The 27,148-nt window shown below is 35.6% G+C and overlaps 1 protein-coding gene and 1 pseudogene across 1 annotated transcript; one reads left to right on the top strand and one right to left on the bottom strand.

The window, feature by feature from the left end:
* The first annotated feature begins 21,300 nt into the window (after positions 1-21,300).
* On the top strand, positions 21,301-24,760 carry LOC143627392 (acyltransferase GLAUCE-like; annotated as a pseudogene).
* A 669-nt stretch (positions 24,761-25,429) lies between these two features.
* Positions 25,430-26,593, bottom strand: LOC143627391 (chromatin assembly factor 1 subunit FAS1-like). Its single transcript, XM_077097225.1, has 3 exons — positions 26,422-26,593; positions 26,125-26,170; positions 25,430-25,629 (listed from the first exon to the last, which is right to left on the bottom strand). Exons 1-3 carry the CDS (start codon positions 26,575-26,577, stop codon positions 25,469-25,471), a joined length of 363 nt encoding a protein of 120 aa, XP_076953340.1. The 5' UTR covers positions 26,578-26,593; the 3' UTR covers positions 25,430-25,468.
* Positions 26,594-27,148: the final 555 nt, after the last annotated feature.

Raw genomic sequence — 27,148 nt, 5'->3', positions numbered from 1 at the left:
TGCAAATCTTCAAACCCTTGATCCGGGTTGTCAGGGTGTACCACCCCTGGATGCACCTCCAAGTATAGAAGGTCATCAGGCGGTCCACATAGGGCTCAATGCCCAGAATCCGGCACACCCACTCGAAATGGCGAATCTTGGCGACCGCCATGGGGTGCAACTCGGTCAGATGAACACCATGCCTCTCAAGGACACGGTAAACAAACTTTTTCAATGGGAACCTAAGATTCCCATAGACAAAGAATGCTGCATAAACCCCGATCTTGCCTCTGGGGGCATCGTACACGGTCTGATGGGGTTCAGGAAACTCAGGCTCGAAAGGATCGAGCATGAACTTCCTAACAACATACCGGTACTGATCGCCGGGCAGAGCACACTGGCACTCACCAGCAGTACTCTTATCATCGGCCGAAGACTCAAGATCACGAGAAGACATTTTGCAGAAAGAAAACGATTTCGGGAAAATGCTTGCCTGAAAAGGGGAGTATTTGCCGGAAATCGCTAAGAAGAAGAGAAGGGTGAAGGTGTGGATTGCAAAGAGCCCTCTCCCCCCTTTATATACTAATCGCAATTAATGCGATGAATTTAATGCGGAGGAGAGAGAAATCGAAGGTGCAATGAAACTATGACACGTGGCAAAAAGCAGGCTGGCAACAGCTGTTGACAGGACGTGTACCATTAATTTCGCAGCCACGCGCCCGAAAAATCGCGCCCACGCGCCTGAAAAAGCGTCTGGAATGACCATGTACTGTCACGTCACCATAACTTCCTGCACGTCCTGACACAGTCAGAAGAAACCGTCGCACGACGTTTCAGATGTTTGGACTGTTCCTATCTTTCCACCAACTCTTCGAATTTCGAAATTCAAAATTCAAAAAAAAAAAAAAAGATTCAAAAGTAAGCGGGAAAACACCCCTTACCTTGGCAACCAAGTAACCATAAGCCAGGTGCGGGTACAGTGTTAAGGCAAAACCCTTCACATACCTAGCACCCGCAGGGAATTGAAGCCAAGAATACCTTGGCAACCAAGTAACCATAAGCCAGGTGCGGGTACAGTGTTAAGGCAAAACCCTTCACATACCTAGCACCCGCAGGGAATTGAAGCCAAGAATACCTGGGCAACCAAGTAACTATAAGGCAGGTGCGGGTACAGTGTTAAGGCAAAACCCTTCACATACCTAACACCCGCAGGGAATGGACCCCAGTACCTTGCAAGTAAAGTAACCGTAAGACGAGCGCGGGTAGTGTTAAGGCAAAACCCTTCACATACCTAGCGCCCCGCAGAGAATTGAAACCAAGAAGGATCTTCTGGGCAATGCTTGCGGATAGAGGAATAACACCCCCGCATAACGGGAACGTCGAGAATTATATTGTTTGAAACTCCGTGATGGAATTGGTGGTCTTAGCATAATTGATCACTATGTTGAAAACCACCAGAACCCCATGGAGACTATATACAAGTAAGACTCAACGCTCCTGACTTGCGAGAAGGTTACATACCTACCCGCATCATACCCGAAGATCAAGCAAAAAAATCGGGAATTTTTTGCAAGTGACATTAGGAAACCCGCGGGAAGAATCCCCACGGAGAACCTTAAAACTAAAAACCTTTTTCAAAACCCCTTGCTTAAAGTCCAAGAGTTCACCTCACTTTATTAAACATTCATGAGAAGAACATTGGACTGGGGGGACTTGAAGAGGTAGGTCCCAGCAGAGCCCAGTTGGTCCCGCAAGACTCACCTTGAACAGGGACGTCTGCGCAAAGGCCATCTGCTCCCGCAGGACCCACCATGCTCAGAGAACCTTACGCGCAGTACGCAAGCTGTACACGCAGGGAAAGCCTCCAAATGGTGAAGTACCCCGCCTGTTCCCGCAGTTGCGGATACAAGCCATCAGGGAAGGCTACCCGCAGACAGCAGGGCTACACGCACAAGATAATAGATACTTCAGTAGTCACATGAAGGAATGAGCAAAGCGGGAACAATCCCGCCAAAATGAGCCAGTCCGTATGATTCTGAAAGATCTTTTGTATTATACCTACCAAGGTATGGATAGGACAGACAATCTGACCAGAACAGCCCATGAGCCAATCACAGGGTGACAGCTCACCGACAACATTACGAGGAGGAGCACCCTCTAGTACTGTTTGTCACTATTAGCCGCTGCCTACTCACCAACTCTTACTGAGGGGCGTGCGCAGCCTACAGTTGGTAGAATACTGTTACTATTGGCCGTAACCTATTCACCAACCAGCATGGCCTGCATATAATCCACAGTAGGTGGGACGTGCATAATCTACAGTTGGTGGAATAGTGCAGCCGACTTTGTTACTGTTGGCCGTAACCTATCCACCAACCAGTATGGCCTGTGCATAGTCCACTGTTGGTAGAACAGGAATACTATTCAGCCGGCTGTACCTTCTAGAAAACCTACCTTCGGCTATAAATACCCCAACATCTTGGAATGGTAAGATCATCTGCTATCCTGTTATCTAGCAATCTCTTAATATACACTTATATTCAGAGCAATCTAGTCTGATTCTCACGCCGGAGGGTGGTCACAAGGAGGAACCCCCCCTTCTCAGTGACGAGCTTACGGTGTTTGTTTTGCAGGTCCCCTGAAGAACGACCGTCTCTGTTGGACCTCATTCTCGTGGGAAACATTACTTAACCCCCAGATTATCTATAATCTGTCCAGGGTTCACTTAGTGTTTCTTCAGACCGGGAGGTGATAGATTTTAATTTCATCTTTTTCTTTGTTTGATTAGACTATGTTTGCATGGAAGTGAGATTCACCTTATCATCCTTGATCCTTGTGATTTTGTGTCTTAGATTGTGTTTTTAAAACTGGAAGGTGAGACTTCATTAGAATATCTTAGCATTCCGTTATCCATGTGAACTTTACACAACACTTAAGCTCATTTAGTTGAGTTTGTGAGTCCGGAAGGAGATCTAGCAAACCCGAGTGTTTTCCAAGTTAGTTGTATTTTTAGATCCAATGCCATTTGATTAGTCAGTTCCGAGAGTAACTAAGTCATCAACATAATTTCTAGCCTAGGTAGTTGTTTCTCCCATTTGATATCTTTCGTGCCAGTTTCGTTCTCGTTTGACTCTCTATTTCTAGTCTCTGTTTTTTATAATTGTTCATATAGTATCAAATTCAAAATCATCTTTTAAATATCTGATTAGTTTCAGGTTTAGTGCTATTTGTTCATCTTGGTATTCATAGATTCAATATCCAGACTTACTCGACTTTACTATCACAATACCGTTTGTGATACCGTTAAACTTGCCGCTACGTGCAGTTTAGTTAGGTTACTAAATCCCTTTTAAAACCAAGTTTTTGATTTTAATAATAAATTAACTTTAATATATATTTTCACACATCAACAACATACTTATATAATACAACAAAATAGTTATATATTTTACGTACCTTACAAGAGCATTCTCATCCCACCTCTATCCCTAAACCAAAAATTACACTAAAACTCATTACATTTTCTCTCTCTATTTCAATTAAATAATACTTTTTATACCTTTTATCATTACCTTTTCTCTTTCCTTCACTCACAATCACTTTCAAAATATATTAAAAAATTATATGTGTGAACAGTAGCTTTTCAAATATACAAAAAAATCACTACTTTTTCTAAAATATAAAAACTCTTCAGTCACAACACTCTGAATCTCTCTCTAAATTATTAAAACACCCCTCACATTAAATGAGGGGTTGGATGAGAATGCTCTAAGTGTGTTGTATTTTGTGTGCTTGTTTTGTTATACCATATGCCTCGTGACTTCGTCCACAAAACCAATACCTTACATGCGACACTATCATCAGTTTCTAGAGGTGCACACAGAAACCGGTTAACCTGTTTCTAATCGGTTAACCGGTTTCTAACCGAAATGCTAACCGGTTAGTAACCGGTCCAATTCTAACCGGTTACTAACCGATCATAACCGTCGGTTAGTAACCGGTTTATATTATTGATTTCAAAACCAGTTACTAATCGGTTAATCGAACTGATTAACTAATTTTTTTTATTACTATTTTATTAAAAACCGTTTTTTAACCGGTTATTACCCGACCGGTTAACCGATTTTTTTTATTTAATTTATCAAAACCGGTTAATATCCGACCCAACTAACCAGTCTAACCGGTTATTTTCCAAAAAAAAAAACCGGTTAACCGATTTGTGCATCTCCATCAGTTTCTACTAGAACCGATACATATTTGTTCGTAGCAGTATTAAACTATTAATATCAATAATATATAGCATCGATTAAATTAAACAAACTCTTACGTTAAGCTTTTGATCAATTACTCAATGTGTGGAACCCAACCATGTTCAATTCCCACCTCTAAAAGGATGCAACTAAAACGTAGCCACAAAATTAAAAAGCATATATGTAATATTATTATCTTGGAAATAGGAAGGCAATGAGTAGAATAAGATGTATCAAAACCACTTTGCGGATGAAGAAAAGAAAGTTTCATGAATATGACAAAAACCATCAAGGAAACTATTACCCAAATTCTTTGACACGCCCTTTATTTTTCTCATTGCAACATGGAGTCGTTGGACCATCTCCTTGAAGTGATGTGTTTATTGCTCATTGGCTACTTTCTTGAATCTCATAAATGAACCCCCATCATGACTACGATAGAAAATAGAGGGGCTTCGGCAACCTTCTGAAATGTCAATTGTTGATAGGTTTCTTTTTTAATTTATTTTTTTCAACAATGAATGTTGCTTTACCATTACCAACTCTTTAAATGCACCATAAGGTCCATAATCTACTCTTTGTTTATTACTGAATTTAAGACCTCCTACTTAAGAGGCTTGCACATTTACCATCTCGGCTAGTCTCGCGCAGCGAATGTTATTGAACATTAAAATTTTTGATAATTCATTTCTTTATATTTGAAATAGAAAAATTTACATTATGAGAAGTTAAAAGCTGGGATCGTAGAAAACAAGTGATAAAACGTCATAACTTTTAATTATGAGGGAGCTACACAATAACGGAAAATGGCTTTGAGGTTCTAAGAGCACCCCAACACCAACGCACTCGTCCGTTGGAGGTTTGCTCAAGCCAAAACGTGAGGTGGCGGACAACTAGTGTTGGAGGGTGGGTTTACTCCACTTGGCCAGATGGGAAGTTTGGGTCTGCAAACTAGCTGTGGACGACCTCCCCCCCTCTCGCACACATAAACACACACACACACACACACACACACACACATATATATATATGCATACATACACATCTATTATATAATAATAATTTTATAATGAGGTTTGTGTAGTTTAGTGCTGTATTGAAATCTGACATGAAGATGTGATAGTTTGTGAAGATTTGAGATTTCTGTCTAAGCCCTACCATCTAAGGCTTTGAGTTTTGAAGATTTTTCAAATTTCTTAGTTTTTACTTCGGTTTTTTTTCTTTATAAATCGTGTGAGAGATGAGATTTCTGTCATTCATAATGTACCTTACAAAGTGAAGTTCAATTACTTGAGTTCTAAGAAGTTTAAATTTAATTGCAAGATCTCCCAATATATATTGTTTTCAATCTTTTATATATTATTTATTATTTCGTTTATTCATCTATTTTATTAGTTTTCATCACTATTATTTTTTATTAGTCTTCATTTATAATATTGTTTATTCATCTATTGTTGTATATTAGTATGTGTGTGCCTTTCTTTTTTCTATACTTCACGTTATTTGTATTTTTATGTTGTAAAAGAAAGAAAAAGTAAAGTGTTTAGAGTCGGTCGGGTTCATATTGGGAACAGTCTGATCTCTATCATATAGAATAAGGAAAAGACTTGCTTGTTCTCATCTTTTCAGACACTACTTTATTATGAGATTCTATTATTCTAATGGGTATGTAACTATGTATGCTGTTATGGTTTAAGGGTTCGGCTTACGATTTGAAACATAAGATCGGTCATGTACCTTAATATATCATTTATTTAAAGAAAAAAGAACAATAAGAAGAAGATGCAACAAAATCAGCTTTGCAAAAAAGAAAGTTTTACAAGTTTCGCGAAGATCAAAGTGGAAATTAGTTAGCACGGGTGACCAAACTCTGAACTCTTCTTTTGTAATTGGTCCATTGGATCTTGATGGACGTTCATAAAAGTTTAAGATGGACCATTTAATTTCTTGTGTTAATTGTCCTTTTGCAAAGGATCATGCATGATTTCATCTCTCATAAATGCACAGCCATCCCCTAATTGGTAAAGTGTATACTCTTTATGTTGTTGATGATGAAGCTCATCTGTCCCTAGCTTTTTATTTGTAGCCTTTTATGTGCTTCTATAGATTAGTCTAGAAAAAGTTTTGATATTGAGAAACAAATTGCAAATAATTAACAAAAGCAGTTTGGCTTTGATGTATATCAATAAATTTACTTTCTTTGTCTACACACGTGAATATACTTGTACACATACTGACATACATCATACATGTGATAAGATTTTCCTAAAAAAATCATAATTTCATGTATTTTAGGCATATTTATAATATAATTAGACATGAAAAAATTTTATTATCTTTATAAATCTTCCTATATTTCGTCAAATATACATCGATACTAAAGCGACATGCTGGGCACTAATTTAGAAAGAATACAACGATTCTTTAAAGTCAATAAGATACACAAATTTGTATATTTAAGACTTATCTACTTATTTACTTGCATCATTTTGACCATTGATCGTTGTGATTTGTGAATGGCCAAATCATGTGCCTTTCAATTCATATTTTCACTTCACACTTCTATAAAGCCAGCTATTATCGATGGACGAGCTTCTTTCCAAAGAAACTAAAGAAAAAAGGAAAAAAAAAAGAAAAGGAAATGGAAAATTAAGCATGGAGTTATACTAAAATCCCGAGTCCGCCACTAATAAGAACACACGTTAACCAAGTTCAAAATCATTCTGTAAATGAAGTAAGAGGACTGATGAAGCAATTAGTGAGGTTGGTAAATTTTAAAATGTTTTGAAATCCAATAGTAGTTTATTGTTCTATTAGATTGTTCTTGAATTTGCTTTAATCTTTGTGAATGTTACAGGAAATGGAAAGATGTGATGGATGAATGGGTCGGGTCTAACTAAAGTGGGTCTAACAAAGATTTGGATACATTATTCTCCATCAAGTTTATCTATAGATAAATAATTTAATGAAATCAAGTTTGTAGAGATCGAAACACATCAAATTTGATTTTTTTTATTAGCTTATGCATGAGTTTGAATAGGACTTATACAAAAACTTCGAGTATTGAAATAAAGAATAGATGTTATTCGCCATGCATGAGTTTTAATATTTTATTTGTTTAATATTTCTTATCAGGTTGGGGGAAGCAATGATGAATATACAGATGCTGATGTTGATGGAATTTGCGAAGAATGGTCGAGTTTGAGATCAACCTTTGTTTTCCAGTAATATTTTGTATCGACAAGCAATATGTTTGTTAATTTTGAAATATTTGTTAGAATATTATATTTATAATGTCTACATTATTTTATAATGAATTGTCTTGCTATATATGTATGCTATTATGACTTATCAGAATTTAATTGTCATATAGTGTGAAAAATAGTAACTTAAAAAAATATTTTATTAAAACACCTAAAAGGATAACACGCGTAAATTCATGTTGCAAATGCGCGTACCATTTTCATTTTATGATCAACTGCATGCATTTGTGTGTCATAACTCATATTTACCATTTATGACACGCAACGCATGTCATTTAATGTCTTTTCTTTAATTTACATTTTTTTAATTTATAGAATATATACTTTATTATTAACTTAGAAAAGTTAAATGTATCTTTTTATATCATTTCACTAATGAAACTGAATATTACCTATAGATTATCAAGGTACACATTTGTCAGCAATCTTTCAAAAAAATCATCTAAGTGCAAGATTGGAATAGTGGTTGATAATCCATCGATCATACATTCATACGTATTAAATTGTACTACCCACACCTTGTCTTTCAACGGTTATTAAAGACGGATTGTAAATGGGTCAATTCATTTTAAATGACATTTATTTTGTAGTGTTTCACTTGAGAAAAAAATAGATGCATCTTATCTCAAATGTACAAATAATAACAACCCATTTGTTGATGATGCAATGCATCGTTTTCTTTTCAAGAGGTACCTGCTTCATGTGCCTGCATATATACAAATAGTTCTATTAAAAAAAACTCATATATTTATGAATCTTTGGATTATACAAATATTATGTACGTTGCTAAAAAAAAATCGTACAAAAAGTACATAGTTATTAAATGGCGGATTGAAATTTAATAATCTCAACTTAATTAATGTAGTTGGCCGATAATAATCCCAACTTTGAAAATAGTTGTCACTGATCCCAACTTTTACACTATTTGTTTTCATTGGATCTCCGTTAAAAAAAAATTAATGACGTTAAATTTTTCTAAATTTCAAACTGATATTTTAAGGCTTTTGATCAAAATGAGAATACGAGTTGATTGATGTAAAACTTACATCCAAACGATGGTCCAAACGACTAAAGGTTGCTGCAATTCTGGTGTTTAAACTTTAATTAACAAAAATCAAGCTGTTAGAAGCGTCATTTCGAGTTAAGTATTACATCAATCGATTTGTATTTTCATTCCGATCAAAAGCCTTAAAACATTAATTTGAAATTTGGAAAAAACGTCTTTACATTTTTTTTAACGAAGGTCAAATGAAAACAAATAGTGTGTGGGACGAGTGACAGCTATTTTCAAAGTTGAGATTATTATCGGCCAACTGCATTTTAAGTTGAATTATTAAAATCCAATCTTTCTTATAAAATCATACGAAAAATCTGTAGTTAAAAGATCATAGCTAAAAAATGTAGCAAAATTCCGTAGCAAAAAATCCATAGCAAGCATTTATGTAGCATAATCCGTATCTAAAATAACCACGTCTCTTTTTGTTACTAAAATCGTCAATCTTTCTTATAAAATCATACGAAAAATCTGTAGTTAAAAAATCATAGCTAAAAAATGTAGCAAAATTCCGTAGCTAAAAATCCATAGCAAGCATTTATGTAGCATAATCCGTATCTAAAATAACCACGTCTCTTTTTGTTACTAAAATCGTCGCTAAATTCTGATTTTGTAGCAAATAAGTTATCTATGATCCTTGTACCTATAGACCAAATCCGTAAAAAACCGAGTATTTGCTACTGATTTGACCGTAATAAATACCCGTGTTTTTAGTAGTGATACAAACATAAAACATAAAAAGATATTATGAAATGACCTTGATATTCATATTATACTTTACTTTTATAAATGCCGATTCATGAACAAGATAACAGTTTTTAAAAGTTATTCATATATATCTCTCAAAAGATAAATGTTTGATTGATATATAAAAACTAAAATATAAATATCTAAGTGAAGAATTATTTGTAATTTAATGTAACCTACTTGTTGGTCTCCTAATTTTATCTTCATGGACGCCAGAAAGGCAGAAGCGATGCAGTAACATATGCCTTTTTATTCACATCCTAACTTGGAAACTAAAGTAGGTTAAAATTATATAGCGACAACATTATTGTGAAATTATGTCCTATCCGATTAATTTTCTTTAAGCTAGTATCCCATTTAAACCTAGACATGGCACACCAGCCATTCTAACCAAAATGTAGCTTTTCTTATTATAAGTACATAAAAACATATTTGACTCAAATTAAGTTAACATCAAAGGAGAAAAAAAAACTTTATATAAGTATGCTCATTGTAAACTTTATTCTGAGTTATCTAATTGTGGACCCCAGAAACTTCATACAAGGGTTGATAATTTTTTTTTTCAGATTACTATATTATATACTCACATGTGTCGTTTGATTTTTTACACTATAATTCTACTAAAAAAAAGATGTCTTTTTCACCGAGACGACCGACCCCGGTAACACTAGGGCAGGTATGCCCCTAAGTCTATCATTATAATACTAATTTTAGAGCCCGTATTACACACGGGATAATTCAAATTATAAAATTATAAGTAAAATAAATAATTACATAGCGTATATGAAAAAAAGGGTATTACATCTATACTTGTATCTATACAATGTATACATAAATTGATTTTATTTATATCACAAAATTGTTTTTTTAAATGAACTTAATAAAAAAATGCTCGTGCAAAAACGCACCCGAGAATATTTCTTTCTATTGAAAAATTCATTCTCGGTGCCATATATCTATAATTGAAAGACTTTTGGTTATGAACCAATTTCGGAAATAAAGCTTCTCATACGATATTAGTTCTAACCACTCTGTCTAAATACAAAAGGAGCGTTATCTTTATTGATATATTTATCAATTTACCACTCATTAAAGGAAAGTAGAACATTAAATTGTAACAATGGATGTTCTTCAAGAGTTATGTTTTTCTGAGCTACGCCATGAAAAAGATTCTGATAAGTTTCAGAGGGCTTCTCGACTTTTTCATAATGACAACATAAAAATAACATGTTAACCCATCCAATTTTGTGAATATTTTGTTTCAACTTGTAAGGCCCCGTTCCCGGTAACCCCGCTTTAGTGTTGGATATACTCATAAACACAATTCTAGCATCAGAGTTAATTTAAACTTTCGCGAAATAATTTAAAACTTCAACATCACATCACAAACATTCATTTTTGTCATAACATACAAATTGTCTTTTCATAATATAACATAAAATAGTCTTGACACTTCTTCATAGATGCCAGTCTCTTTAGCTCGTGCCATGTGTCCCGCCTCAAGCCAGCTGCCTCAACCTATCTGCCTGCGTGCATACTAAAAGTCAGCTACGCTGAGTGAGTTATAGTTAATCAATTTAACATACAATACATTCTTATCCTTACTCATACGCGTCCGAAGATACGTATTCATACCTTACTTTGCTATTACTTCTTTCACACATACTTTATATACATGCATACGTACTTACATATTTTCTTTCATAAAACCCTGTGGTATACCATAAGCTATTTTACATTAAATATCACAGATATTGTAAGGGTCTGGTCCCTATCATCACAAATATTATAAGGGTCTGGTCCCTAACATCACAGATATTATAAGGGTCTGGTCCCTACTGCCTCGAATAATCATACATTTATCATATGTGCGTATTTTACCTGTCTCATGTGTAATATATATATATATATATATACACATGCTCATTCATACTATCATTATATAGTAATAACATCCAATATATAGTCATACACTTATCAATTAAGTAAATGTTTTAACTGTCACATAGGAGCATTCACACAGCCCCGAAAACATTTTAAAGAGAAATGGGGCTAGAACTCACCTGGAGTCGATTTCTCTCGCCGTTAATGGTAATTCCCTTCTTTAGTTGTGCACGGCTAACTGTACAATACATTACGCGTGTCAATTATCTATTACCACTACTTCCTACATCTAAATTTATGAAACCCTCAACTAACGGGGGTCCCCCCTGGTAGCGGGGTCTAGGGGCGGCAGCCCCTAGCAGGGTCCAAGGGGTAGTGCCCCTAGCTGGGGTTGAGCTGCCAGGTCAGCTCGGAAAATTTTTTATTTTCATTAACAGTCCTTTAACAAAAAATGTATCAGAAAATGAATTTTATATAATTTCGCATGGAAGAATTTCGCTTCGCATGCATGAAATTTCGCTTCGCATGGAACTGTTTCGCTTTGCATGAAACTGTTTCGTTTCGCATGACTGTGCGATGCGAAATTCCCTTTTTCGCTTCGCATGGCTTATGCGATGCGAAATTCTTCTTTTTCTTCGTTTTTACCATTTAATGACCATTTTACTTCGTGACTCTTCCTTAGGACCCGATTTTGCCCTTTTTAAGGGTTTTGGGTTGTACCAACTTTGTATACTTGCGTTTTATAAGGCCCGAACATCACATTTTTACCATATAACATTCTCGTGGGGTTATAACTTATCAAGTTCATGTTTTTCTTCCATCATATACCCCGATTTATCCTTCTATCGGTTTGCATGTCGAATCCGACCTAAAACTTAACCTTTAAAACCAAAACTCACCTTTTTTTGGTCTCGGGTTCGGATCTGGACAGATTCGTGGAGCTTGGTGGTGTTTCTTGTTGTTTTATGGTGTTTACACCCAAGATTCTTCCTTCCTTTTGCTTGGATCTGAATCCGAATTGCTAGAGAGAAAGTGTGTGTTTTCTAGTGTGTGTGTGTGTTGTGTAAAGAAATGGTGAAAGGATGGGGAATGACCTTATATAGGAAGCCATGGGCCCCACCATCCACCTCCATTCCAATCTTTTCCAAATACAAACACGCACACAACCAAACTAACGACACACTGATAATAATAAAACCTTCCGTTATTTATTAATTGTCAAAATACGGATGTTACACATTTGAGCATAGTTTTCCATGACATGCTTCCCATACAACGTTCTAATCACCAATGAAGGAAAAATTAATGTTAACATAAATATTTCAAAATTGATAAAAGTTAGAAGCATTAATAGGCATGGGGGTGATATGTCGAAAGTGTCCGCAGTCTTTTCTTACATTTTAATAGTTGAGGGAAAAATAATCAGTTTGTCAAATACCGAACCTTTTGATTATTTAAAAAAATGCCCTTAAAAATAAATTTAAACCCGAATCATGTTTAAAATTCTAACTTTCATACTTTTGACATTTCAAAGTCAACACTTCAAACCCATAACAAATTTGACGATAAATCTATTTTGCATTCTCAAACTTTTAAAAATACTCAAAATTTTCATTTTTGACCCGTAACAGATTTTGACCTAAATGTAGTTAACTTGTACCAGATAATCTATTTACTAAATTTTGACCCATAATATCAAATTTAAGTTCCATAAAAAAACCCGAAACAATTTTCATTTAAGAAACATGATTTGTTGTTCATTTTTGAAATTCACCAAGTATTTTGAAATATGTAGTAAAATAATATGTTAATATTTATATTTATAAAAATATATAGATATTATATAAATATAGTGTAAAAGGAAAGTGAATAATTATTGATTTATTACAATATTAGGGTAAATTAGTTTTGGAGGGAAAAAATTATAAGAATTAACCAAAACATGACAAGTGTTTACATTTATTTTACTTTATTAGAATAGTAGATGTATCCGCGTATTTATTATTATTTTTGTTTGTGCATTATTGAAATATTTGTCTTCTACTGTACACAAATGATACATTAAATGCTTTTTTTTTACCATACATGATTTTTTTTATTGAGGGGCAGCTTAAAATTTTTAATTTTTTTTTCTAATACGTGTAAACAAAATTTGTGTATTTATACTGTATGCATGTTAAAATCTTGCTTGTATAGATATTATCTTTATTTATTTCCTCTGAGAGTTAGGGTCCATTAGGGTTGTCACATGCTGTGTTGATGACTTTTAATTTCTTTGTTGATTGGAAAGCCAGGCAGCCGTGATATTAGGTTGCCATTAAGAACCCAACTGCCCAAACATTATTATTATTATTATTATTATTATTATTATTATTATTATTATTATTACTACTTGACCCTTTGACTTTCAGTGCTTACTATGACTAAGTTGACCCTTTAAATAGGTCAATGTTAATACAAACATTATGATGAAATAGACTTGTTTTGATAAGTTTGATTACTTAGTAAAAGACAAACTCATATAGACGTTGTTGTTACCTTAAAGGTATTGAAACAATTGTTTTACGCCCTTCCAATCTTCTTATTGTACACAAACTATATCTTGTCAATAAATTTAGTGTTGTTTGCAAGAAACATCAATACATTTGACTATGATATTTCTAAAACAAAACTATGTATTTACTTAATTAAGTGGAGATGACAACGCTAATTTATTCTATATCAAGTGTTTGAACAACCTATAACGTGAGATTTGTCCATATTAAAATGTTCTAGCATCTTCTAGATACAGTTTGATTGACGAATAAAAATGCCTGATCCGGACAATATGTCATAAATTTTGTATATCATCTTTCATTTGAAGTTCTTTTTAAGAACTTCTAATCTCAACACGAGATACAATGATATCAACTTATATTATAATATTTGTACATCTCGTGTCGTTCTTTTAATAAAAGCACATAAATCAACTACTTTGGATCTATTTATATCTTTTTTAAGATAATGACTAAGTCGATTATACACATTTGACATGACTATTTTAGTCCAAATATATAAAGTGTTTGCTTCTATAATTTGTTTTTCAGGCTTAATTTTAATAACTCGTGCATTTACAATCATTATGGCTTCACAATTCAGGAGCTTTCAAACACAAACTTTGTTATTTAGCACATGGTTTTTCTATTCATATTCATAGATTTCGCTAACAACTCCCCCCCCCCCCCGGATATAATTATTATGTGCTTATTGGGGCACAAGAATTACATTCTTAAGTTGTTTCAATTTTTAAAGCACTTAAATACCTTAGAAAACTCATTGAATTGTTCAATTGTTTTTAAGTCACTAATGTATACGACAAGCAAAGCATATTCTTATCTAAACTTGTATACAACAATCATATCATTCTCAATAACTTACTTTACATGATTTTTGCATAAGTCCTTTGTCGATTTCATGTACGTTTTATTATAATATATTTTGGATATTATAATATCCCTTAGACACATAACAATTCTCTCTTGTATTATCAGACTAAATTGTTGTTACATCCACCACTAGATAATGTATTATTATAATCCATTACAAGGTCCGTATAAAATTCATGTGCCACCAATCGTACTTTTATTTCATAATTTCATGTTTTATGATATGTTTTCACACAAACTCTTTATATCTAATGTATTTTAGATTTTTCATTCGTATGGACTACCTTTTCAAACACTTATAGATTCATGAGAGAATTCAGTTCAGCCTCTTTTGTGCCGCCCCATTTTGGCCAATTATTTCACATTTTATTTATCAGCGGAACTTAGTTCTTGATACTCAATCATTTTTCTTGTTCAAGCACTACATTATAATATTGTAATTCTCATGGCATAAATTTTGTTGACTATGTATATTTTAGATATGATATAATTTGCGGAGATCCCTTTATTTGTAAGTACTAGAGTTTCTTTTAGAACCATGTCGACATAGATTCCAAGGTCATGCATCAAAGCAGAGTGAATCTTTGATTTCATGATGAGATAATTATTAAGTGAAATTGTTGATGCTCATCAAGCATGGTTATAAGGATTGGAATGATCAAAACCCAAGGGTTTAAACCCTACGTACTCATCGTATCTTTGTTTATTAAAGAGCATGTGGCCTACTAGTACCAAGTTTAAGGAAATATATCTATGTCAATGAGAATGATAGTAGAAGTCTCATCATTGATAAATGTGTAGAATTACAGACTGTGTACTAACCATTCTAAAAGTTAAAAAGATAAACTTGTAGCTTTTTTTGTATCGTTTTTGTTTAGGTGCAACAGCTAGTATTGTGCTACTTTATTAATCGGGCATTTGAGACTTGAAATTAGATTGATTCTTAAATGTTGAATCTTGGAGACTTGATTTTAATGTTTCGAGTGTTAGTTGATTTGATTTGAACGCTAAGATTGTTAATTGATTTGATTTAGTTTGATTTGACATGAACTTGTATGTTTGATAATGATTTAAGTTGGGATTCATCTTTCAATCCAAACTATTTTAGCAACCCGATTCAATACAAAAATAAATAAATAAAGAGAAAATTATTGTTTGCGTCCCTGTGGTTTTAAGGCAGAAGCACAATGAGTCTTCAAAATTTTTTTTAAACTGGTTGAGTCCCTGTGGTTTCAAAAATGAACCATTTGAGTCCTTGCCGTTACCTAACTTTCAGGGTAAACTTAAATTTCACTGAAACCACAGGGACTCAATTTGTTTATGAAACAACAGTGACTCAAATTGTTCGATTCTGAATCCAAGAAGACTCAACCAGTTCAAAAATATTTTCGGGGACTCATTGTGTCCCTGCCCTAAAACCACATGGACGCTCTTTGCTACTTAATATTGAACGATATATGTTCTAGAATATTCAAGATTTGTATTTGATTCATAATTATCTAGTTTCCTTGTATAGGTTATTTTCCACCTCCATATATAATTGTATTCGCGTAAAGGAAAGGGGGGGATTCTATAGAAACCAACATGGTATCACAGCCTAAACCCTAGATCCTTACAGCCGCCACCTCCGTTCTTCTTCTTCGTCTTTTTTTTTTTTTTTTCGATTTCGATCGATGGGTGATAACTATAAGAATACTGATGGTGAATCATCGGACAATCCCAAAAACAAACCCCTACACCCCGCGTAATCTGTCACTAATATTCAAACCAAGATCAAAACACTAAACGGAACCACCATCACCTACTCGTCATGGACGAAATTGTTCAAGTTACACGCAAGGGCATATAAAGTTCTGGACCATATTGAAGATGATGCATCCCCTGAACCCACCTCAGACGAATATGAAGAATGGTCTGAACTCGATTCCTTGGTTCTACAATGGATCTACAACACCGTTAATGTGAAGATCCTTGCTAGGATCTTAGAGGCCAATACCACTGCTCGAGCCGCATGGGTTAAATTGGAAGCCATTTATTTAAATAACAAACGTGCTCGGGTTGCGGCACTTGAACAACAGTTTACCAACCTCCAGTTGACCAACTGCTCGTCAATGGAGGATTATTGCCAAAAACTCAAAGATTTGGCCGACCAACTTGGTGATCTCGATCAACCGGTAAGCGAACCTCGTCTCGTCACACAATTAATTAATGGTTTGCCTTGTGAATACGAGGTCGTTGCCGCCATCATTAACCAGTCCAACGCTACTTGGGATGAAGCCCTCACACAACTCGACCTCGAACTAAAACGACAAGCAGCCCGTCAAAGATATCATTCGGCACTCATTGCAGCGGGGGATCGTATGCAGCCAACATGGAATACCCAAGGTAATAATCATCGTCAAACTAATTATGGTGGTCGAGGGTACAATGCATACCGCGGTCGTGGGCGAAATCAACGAGGTCGTGGCCGTGGCTCATCAGGTAGTCAACAGTATCATACTCCGCACGGAACCGGGTCTTCACAATCATCAGGTTACAATAACTGGTCACCCCACGGCTGGCCCAATAATTCTAGCTACCCACCACCCAGTCCATACCCAACCCAACCAATGTCTCAACCTCAATGGACTAATTCGTCACCATGGCCCAACTCTGTCGGACCTAATAACCCGCGCCCCACGGCACAACATACCACACCATATGGCTCCGCCAGCTCCACCAAAACTTACGGCCCAACAAGAAGCTCGGTATATCCCCTCGGCCCCTTCGTCTCATGCCCCAAACTTTGATTTTGCCGGGTTCTCTGACTCTAATGCTACTGAACTTGCTCAAGCTATGGGACAGGTAAACCTCAATACGGATTCGCAATGCTTCAATCAATCAGACCCATGGCACATGGATTCAGGAGCCTCGTCCAACCTCACATCGGACCCGGGTAAGATCTCTTCCCTTGTATCTAATTCACCTATAAACTCAATTTTCGTTGGTAATGGTAATTCGGTCCCAATTCTCGGATCCGGTAACACTACCTTCCATACACAAAACCGAACACATCATTTAAACAATATTATGTACACACCTGATATTATCAAAAATCTACTTTCTGTCCGCAAGTTCAATATTGATAATTGGACATCTATGGAATTTGACCCTTTCGGTTTTACTGTGAAGGATTTCAAGACTGGAGCTCGACTTTCCCGACATGATAGCACGGGGGAGCTTTATCCACTCACCGCACCAGTCATTCCATCTGCTTTTGTCAACACCACCGCTCATCAATGGCATAATCGTCTAGGTCATCCGGGCGATCCCATACTATCTTTATTGCGTTCTAGTTTATCTATTTCTTGTAATAAACAATTACATTTACCTTTATGTCATTCATGTCAAATTTCTAAGCATAAACGATTACCTTTTTATGAATCGAATTCTATTACTTTTGCTCCATTTGATATTATGCATTGTGATTTATAAACCTCCCCAATCACTAGTTGGGCTGGCTATAAATATTACATGGTCTTAATAGATAACTTTTCCCATTTTGTATGGATTTACCCACTAAAATTTAAATCTGAATCCTTCACCAACTTCACTAAATTTCACCAATTTATACACACCCAATTTAATATTAAAATAAAAGCCTTTCAGTGTGATCTCGGTGACGAATTTGACAATAATGATTTCAAGCAATTTGCCCACACACATGGTCTTGCCTTCCGCTTCTCTTGCCCCCAAACTTCCCAACAAAACGGTCGCGCGGAACGCATGATCCGTCGTCTCAATGACATCGTCCGAACCTTACTTAATCATGCTCACTTACCCCCTGTTTTTTGGGTGGAAGCTATTCATACCGCCACCTACCTCCACAATATTTTACCAACTAAACGTCTCAACTTCTCCACCCCACACTTAGCTTTATATCGTCGCCACCCTTCATACACGCATCTTCGTGTCTTCGGATGCATTTGCTACCCAAATACCTCTGCCACTAACCCACACAAATTCCATCCCCGCTCTATCAAATGTATTTTTCTTGGGTACCCGGCCGACCATCGCGGGTACCGATGCTTCGATCCAATGACAGGAAAAACACATATCTCTCGTCATGTCGGAACAATCCTTTTCAATTCCTGATCCACTCCTTCTCGACACCTACAGTTTTTTAGACGATACTGTTCCTACATATACTATACCCAACTTCTCCTTCCCTGCTAGACCTATTGTTACACCTACTTCTGGCTCTTTTACAAACAACCCAACCCAACCCACTTCACCACCCTCCCCACAGCCCACTTCTCAAACATCCCCGATGCCCTCACCACACTCACTACCTCCTGTTCACTCGAACTCACCGACCCAAACTCACTATACCATTCATACACAACCGACAAATCCATCCCAGCCTGCTCCCCTTACACTCGGTGACGCGCCACTCCATCCTATGACGTCGCGATCTCGTGCTGGCATCACTAAACCTGTTACTAGACTTAACCTTCACACCACCCATATCTCCCATTCCTAAAACTTACCAAATTGCTCGATTGGATCCTAATTGGCGTCTTGCTATGACCAACGAATTTCAAGCTTTACAGGTTAATAATACATGGGAATTGGTTCCACCACCAGTTGATTATCTTATTATACGTTGTATGTGGCTGTTCCGCCACAAGTTTAAGTCTGATGGGTCTCTTGACCAATATAAGGCTAGGTTGGTTATTAATGGTAAGTCTCAAACGGTGGGTGTGGATTGTGATGATACCTTTAGCCCCGTTGTTAAACCGGCAACAATTCGCACCGTTTTGACATTAGCGGTGTCTAGGTCATGGGCTATTCACCAATTAGATGTTAAAAATGAGTTTTTACATGGGGATCTACAAGAAACTGTGTTTATGCATCAACCTCCGGGTTTTGTGGATCGCAACCATCCCAATCATGTATGTCGGTTAAAGAAAGCATTGTATGGGCTCAAACAAGCTCCACGTGCTTGGTACACTCGATTTTCTACATTCATCACCAGGCATGGTTTTCATAGGAGTACATGTGATCAGTCTCTTTTTGTGTATAATCATGGCTCGAATCAGGCATATCTTTTATTATATGTTGATGACATAGTATTAACCGCTTCTGATACGACGCTTCTGCATGCCATCATTGCTACCCTTTCAAGGGAATTTGCCATGACCGATCTCGGAAGTTTGCATCATTTTCTTGGGATTACCGCCACACGGGACCAACACGGGTTATTTTTATCTCAGGCCACATATACTCGTGACATTATAGAAAGGGCCGGGATGACAAATTGCAAGCCATGCGCCACGCCTGTTGACACTACGGCTAAACTTAGTGCTTTCGATGGGGACTTGCTTCCGGATGGCACCTTGTATCGGGCATTAGCTGGCGCTTTGCAGTACCTCACATTTACGCGCCCTGATATTACATACGCGGTACAACAAATATGTCTTTTTATGCATGCTCCTCGGGATTCTCATTTTGGGTTTATGAAGTGTATTTTACGGTATCTCAGTTGCACTATTGACCATGGCTTGCGTATTTTTCCCTCCCCGGTTAACTCCTTGACGGCTTACTCCGATGCTGATTGGGGTGGGTGCCCAGACTCTCGTCGGTCCACATCTGGTTATTGTGTTTTTTTGGGCGGTAACCTTATCTCTTGGTCCTCTAAACGACAAGCCACCATTTCTCGCTCCAGTGCTGAAGCGGAATATCGGAGTGTTGCTAACGCCGTAGCTGAAACTACTTGGATTCGCAATTTATTGCTCGAGCTACATGTTCCCTTGACACGGGCATCGGTCGTTTATTGTGACAATGTCTCGGCGGTTTATTTACCCCATAATCCTGTTCAACATCAACATACAAAACATGTGGAGATTGATATACATTTTGTCCGCGAAAAGGTTCGCTTAGGACAGGTTCGTGTCCTTCATGTCCCATCTTCTTCTCAATATGCTGATATTTTCACGAAGGGATTGCCACGACACTATTTCAAGAATTCAGATCTAGTTTGAACGTCCGGTCATCGCACTCTCAAACTACGGGGGAGTATTGAACGATATATGTTCTAGAATATTCAAGATTTGTATTTGATTCATAATTATCTAGTTTCCTTGTATAGGTTAGTTTCCACCTCCATATATACTTGTATTCACGTAAAGGAAAGGGGGGATTCTATAGAAACCAACACTTAATTGCTAACATTCTTTTTTTCAATTTTATAATACCACCCATAATAAGTAACCGAACTAATAACGCCCAAAAACCATAAAAACTCACTTTTAAAACCACTAAAACACAATTAATAAGGAAACTTAAAAACCCCTCAAAAATATTATCGTTATCCCATTATCACTCATATTGTCGTGTCTTATAACATTTTTTATATATATTATACAACAAAGCCAAAGTACTCAAGAGAGTCAAGAGTTAAGAGTGAGTAAATACGGTTGTACACTTGTACCTAAAGTCACCAACAATACAAGTTCCATCATGCAGAAACACTGACACCAAGTACTCCTGGTCCCACCTTTTCCAGCTTCAAGTCATAAGTATTTTGCTTTATACCAAGTTACGAACCTACGTAAAATCTTATCTCGATGTTACCACTACTACTGTTGTTTGTTTCGTACGTAGAAAACCAATCTTATAAAAAGCAAAAACAACCAACCCTAAAGCCATAACACCAACACTATGGGAACCATCCTTTACCAAACCCAAACTCCCAACATCATTCAAGACCTCAAAGTAACCATCCATGACACCATCACCATCATCCCGCCTCAACTCTATGTTTCTATCCAACATCGACCAAGCTCTCAACTTTAACGTTGAAACGGTTCATTTCTTTGTCGCCAACCTTCACTTCCCGCCCAAATTAGTGGCAGAAAAGCTTAAATCCGCCTTGAGTAAGGCGTTGGTGCCCTATGATTTCTTGGCTGGGAGGTTGCGGGTGAACCCTGACTCGCAACGGTTGGAGTTTGATTGTAATGGGGCCGGTGTTAAGTTCGTGGTGGGTTCGAGTGAGTTTGAGTTGGGTGAGATTGGTGACTTGGTGTATCCGAACCCGGGGTTTAGACAGTTGATTCAAAAGAGCTATGATGACGTGGCTATGCATGATCGACCCTTATGCATTTTCCAAGTATGTTTATATGCTTCTTAATTCCTATATATTACTTTTTTATAAACGAATAGGTTTATGACTATATATATTCTTTTTAATAATACGTGTTATTATGTTAACAACACGGGTTAATTACCATAATTCAAGATTAATGCTTGACTACATATATGGTTTTGAATATGAATATATCTGGGTAGTCAAAAACTTATGTTACTGGATTAGGAAATAAAGATTGTTCAAAGCATAATTATCATTGATTGTAAATAACATGGTGATGCCAACATAAACCAACCCTATGCTATGCACGTTCCAAGATCTCCAAATTTGGCCAAACCTAATAAAGAGGTTCATTAATGAGGCTTTCTGTTGTAGTGAAAGTGATTAAAGTTTAATATATTGCATTATTGTGATTATAACACTATCTTTATTTATCTACTAATTACCATGACTATTGTTAGTTTGTTACTACTACTACCTATTTAGTTATTATATTTATTTGTTTTCTCTCCACTTGCATGCTAGAGGTGTACTGTTTGAACTGTGCCTCAATCTTTTATTTGGTTTAATTTATACATATGGTGTTCGAGCCGGGGTATCCCCATAGGCAACATCTTCATTCTTCGAGATTAGGGCCGTCTTGTGGGTAAGCTAAATAAGGCAATGGCTTTAGGCCTCGCCTCCATCTTAAACAGGAGTTATGCATTATAAGATTTTGAAAGTTAAATTGTTTTAGAATCAGTTAAAAAGGATTGCTTCATATCTATTATCATTGCATATCATCATATTCTATAATTCTTGTATACTCTTTAGCGCTATGCGCATAAAGAAAAACAAAGATAAAGGCCAGCCATGTTAATCGAGATATAGCTACGGTTTGTTTACATCCCCTTTCCATACTCTGCTAATAGCTTTGCTATTAGTAGAATTTTTATCGGAGTATGTTGTGTTGCTGTGATTATGACACAAATATATAATTAATCATGAAACATTTGATTGGATTTTTTAGTTCTTATATGCTTTGCAAATTTACTTTTTGTTTTCTATAATTACGTAAAAAACTATCCACGATCGTGAAAAAATATAAATAAAAAATGGGTCTTGATGATTTATGAAATTAAAGCTTTTGTGAATGCTTAACACTGTTTTCTTTTTTCTTATCTATTTTTTTTTCTTTCAAGAGGAAAGATTTATCTAACATGAACATTTTCGTGTAAAATGATGAAAAGAATATATTGATATAACATATATAGATTTTTGTTAAATACTTTTATTAGAAGAACATTATTGATCTATTGGTAAAGAAAAACTTTTGAATATCTAGATGAAGGAGGAGGATGTCTTGGGTTGAAGCCGCACAGACAAAAAATTAATTCGCCGTTAAAGATGAAAAGCATTATTGATTAAGAAAGTTAGGAGATAAGTTAAGTGTTTATTAATAATGGACAATGGCCTTTAAAGAAAGGTATATACAACCGTACAATTAGGTCCGCCATAAATATAGCTTGACGAACAATGCATACATGATTAAATAGCTACCTGCCCAAATTAAGTGCCTTCACATGCATGAGCCAGCCAATTGTGTGAAACAATTTATTAATATTATATTCTTATTATCTTTTTTAGAAAAGGCTAACTCATAAGTTCACTAATCTGTTTCTAAATATACATATATCTTCTGTCCACCGAATTCTTTTATATTAATAAAAATAAATGAAATCTAGTAAGTACTAACAAAAATATATTTCTTTCGTTGCATGTATATAAATATTTTTAATTATTTCGAAAAGCTGATAAGAATGTTGGCGGCTCGACTCATGTAATGACTAATGACAAATCAATCATATTGTTATATGTTATATATCTAACACGTTCACTTGTTTCGGGCTTGGTTTGGTCTAAACATGATACATGTACGATCGCTTAACGATCATGATCATTGATACGATCACATAAAATTTGCACATATTATGGTTAGAACATACCCATGTAAAATTGCTAACAGTTATATGCATGTGGTGTAATGCAACAGTTGACATCCTTCAAGTGTGGTGGATTTGCAATAGGTGTGGCAACAATGAACAAACCATGCAACTTTTGATGGCTTAAGCTTCAAAACATTTCTTGAAAATATTGCTTCTTTAGCGGCTGATAAACCACTCGCCACCGTTCCCTGCAACGACCGCCACCTCTTGGCGACAAGATCACTGCCACAAATCCAATTCGACCACCCAGAGCTACTAAAAATCCCTGCCGGAGTAGATCTCCCTAATCCCACCGTCTTTGACTCCCCTGAAGGTCAACTTGACTTCAAGATCTTCAACTTGACCTCAAATGACATAGCCCATCTAAAATAGAAAGCCAAAGATGGGCCGGATTCACCCAATGCCAAAATAACCGGGTTCAATGTGGTTGCAGCCCATGTGTGGCGGTGCAAAGCTTTGTCATCAGGGTTAGAGTATGATCCTGAAAGAGTGTCCACTGTTCTATATGCAGTGGACATCCGGTCAAGATTGAACTTACCATCATCTTTAGCAGGCAATGCGGTTCTTAGTGCATATGCATCGGCTCGTTGCAAAGAGATTGAAGAAGCACCGTTGGTAAAACTAGTGGAACTAGTGACTGAAGGTGCCAAAAGAATGACGGCTGAGTATGCTCAATCGGTGATTGATTGGGGAGAGGTGAATAAAGGGTTTCCAAATGGAGAATTTCTTATATCTTCATGGTGGCGGTTAGGGTTTGCTGATGTGGCATACCCGTGGGGAAAACCGAGGTACAGTTGCCCCGTGGTTTATCATAGGAAAGATATAATATTACTCTTTCCGGATATTGTTGGCGCAAGTAACGACAACGAAGTGAATGTGTTGGTGGCTTTGCCTAGCAAAGAAATGGAAAAATTTGAAGCTTTGTTTCATAAGTTGTTGGCCTAATCACTTGGTGAATAGAAGTGCCTAAGTTTGATATTATTATGAAGCATATATAATGGAAGTACCTAAAAGAGTAATGTACTTCAATACATGACTATATCTATATGTTTTTAAGTAAACATTGAAGCTAAAGTCATGCATATAGTTGAGGTTTATCATGTGCTCTTTAGTGGGTGTTTGGCATCTTGAGATTGTTATTGTAAACTGCTTTTATTTGCATATTAAAGTAGTTATATTTGTGAGTAAAATATATTTTAGATAAAACAGATGATTAATTTTATTTTAACAAAATAAACAATTCTAGACAAGTTCAAGATTAAACTCGTTTCAAGCTATGATCTAAACTCAAGCTTGCCTCTTGAATGAGTTTTCAAGCTCAAACTCGACTTGCGCCTCACTCGCTTTATGTCTATTACATAATTACTTGTTTTATTGGCATACACATAATTATTTTATGATTAAATTTTTACATAATATTATTTATTTTAGTTTATCAAAACTTCTATAGTAATAACTTTTATTTGATTATATTTAATATACTAAATAAAACATATAAGAAGCTTAGGGTCAATGTTGACTACCAAATGAGCTCCAATATAAACCACTAACCAGAGTTCGGGCTCGAGCTTGTTTCATTTTAGCTTGATTTTAGATTTTAGCGAGTTAATCTTCAATAGTTGTAAACATAAATATTGCAAAACAAAATATAAACTCGCAAACCCAAAAGACGATATAATCCATGCAGGTTGACTTTTTACATGACTTGACCACGATATCATAGGCAACACAAAAACATACATGAAAACACCACTAACCATTGTTATATGTACTGCTCACTTGTTCTGCAGCTGGTGAGGTTTTGTCCATTGGTTGAGGAGAGTCTTGATTATGGCTTTGTGTTTTACCAGAAGGGGGCAGGCACCTTTTAGAGAAAAATGCAGTTATAGATTTTGTTCCTTTTGTAGTTTTCTCTGTTTTGCAACAAAACAGAAGGTCAAAGTTAGCACATAACCTACAAGTGCAATTAGCCAATTACATATATTATAGCTTAAAAGCACTCACTTAAAATGTATTTTTAATGCATTTACTTCAAGAAATTAGATTTTTTCAGTGTGATATTGAATTAATCTATTCAATGCTATACTTGATCTACCACTTGATTTAAGGAAATCTGCCGGTTAAAAGTGGCAAAATTTCTACCGCTAATTTATGAATAGATTAATTCAATATAACATTGAAAATTATTAACAAAGGAATCTTGAAAGAAAAGGGTTGAGACTAGAGAGAAATACAAAAAGACTCTAAATGCATAACAGAAATAATACAATTTCTGTAATTAAATTTCGACAAACTAGTTCTTAATAGTTAAAATGAAAAAAAAAAAGTTTCTGGTCAACCGATTTTGACCCAAGACCCAACCGAGTCACTTCTTTTAACTTTTAAATAAAGCTAAAGGCGGTGAGTACCTGGAGAAGATGATAAGCCAAATTTGTTTAGAATTTCTTTCTTCACCTGCAAAAATAGAATGATAATCAAGATTAATAATTACTATTCCTGTTTTTTATGCAGATTATTCATTTCTACCCATTATCACAAATTGTTAACAATTATTCACAAAATTACACTACTTTGTTAACATTGAAGAGTATGTTATTGATAATGCAGTTTCTAAAATCATACTTGCCTTAAGTACTTATTTTATAAAACTTTACTATGTCAACAATGAAACAAGTGACAATCAACAAAATAAAATAATTACAAACCTGCCATCGGTTATCAGCAAAAACAGATATTTCACGCACTTTACTTCCCAACTGACATTTTGGGATATTTGGAAACTTTAAACGCAAATTTTCCACCACTTTGTTAATCCCATGAGGGCAAGACTGAATGACAGAAACCTGAAATAATATTTTCATCAAAACAGTAATAAGGTAACAATTACAAGAGTTTAAAATAAACTGGTCCATTAAGTTCATAAATATGAACCATACAAATGACGGGTAGCAGGTAAAATACATAAAGTCTAGAAAAATAGCTAAAAGAAAATCGAGTCAAAAGATGCCCAAATGTACCAAACAATACATAGTAAAAAGGTAACCGTGGCATTATATATATATATATATATATATAGGGGAGGGTTCAAATGAAAACCCTTAGTTTGGTAAAACTATGAAAACTCCTTTTAACCAATCACATAATTTATAATTCTTTTTACTTTATTTTTGTATAAAGGGTATATTGGTAAATGGAAACACACTATTATGATAGGTTTAACGTGATTTTCTCAAATTTTTATCTCTCATATCAATAGCAGGTGATGGATTCATAGCCAAATCTCCAGCATGTCAAAATCAACCAAATTGTCACCGGTCAAAATCGTATAGCACACAATCGCCGTCTGTAAAAATCGTCCACCAAAGGTCAAGATCCGTTAAGTGGCAGATCTCGATGCAAGTTTGTTTGCTGGTGATATGAAATTGATTTATC

This window comes from Bidens hawaiensis, unplaced genomic scaffold, assembly GCF_021521415.1.
Source record: "Bidens hawaiensis isolate Kalapana, Puna unplaced genomic scaffold, B.hawaiensis_p1.1 tig00004682_1, whole genome shotgun sequence".
In the NCBI taxonomy this organism is placed as follows: domain Eukaryota; kingdom Viridiplantae; phylum Streptophyta; class Magnoliopsida; order Asterales; family Asteraceae; genus Bidens; species Bidens hawaiensis.
This window is presented reverse-complemented; position numbering and strand designations above follow the sequence as displayed.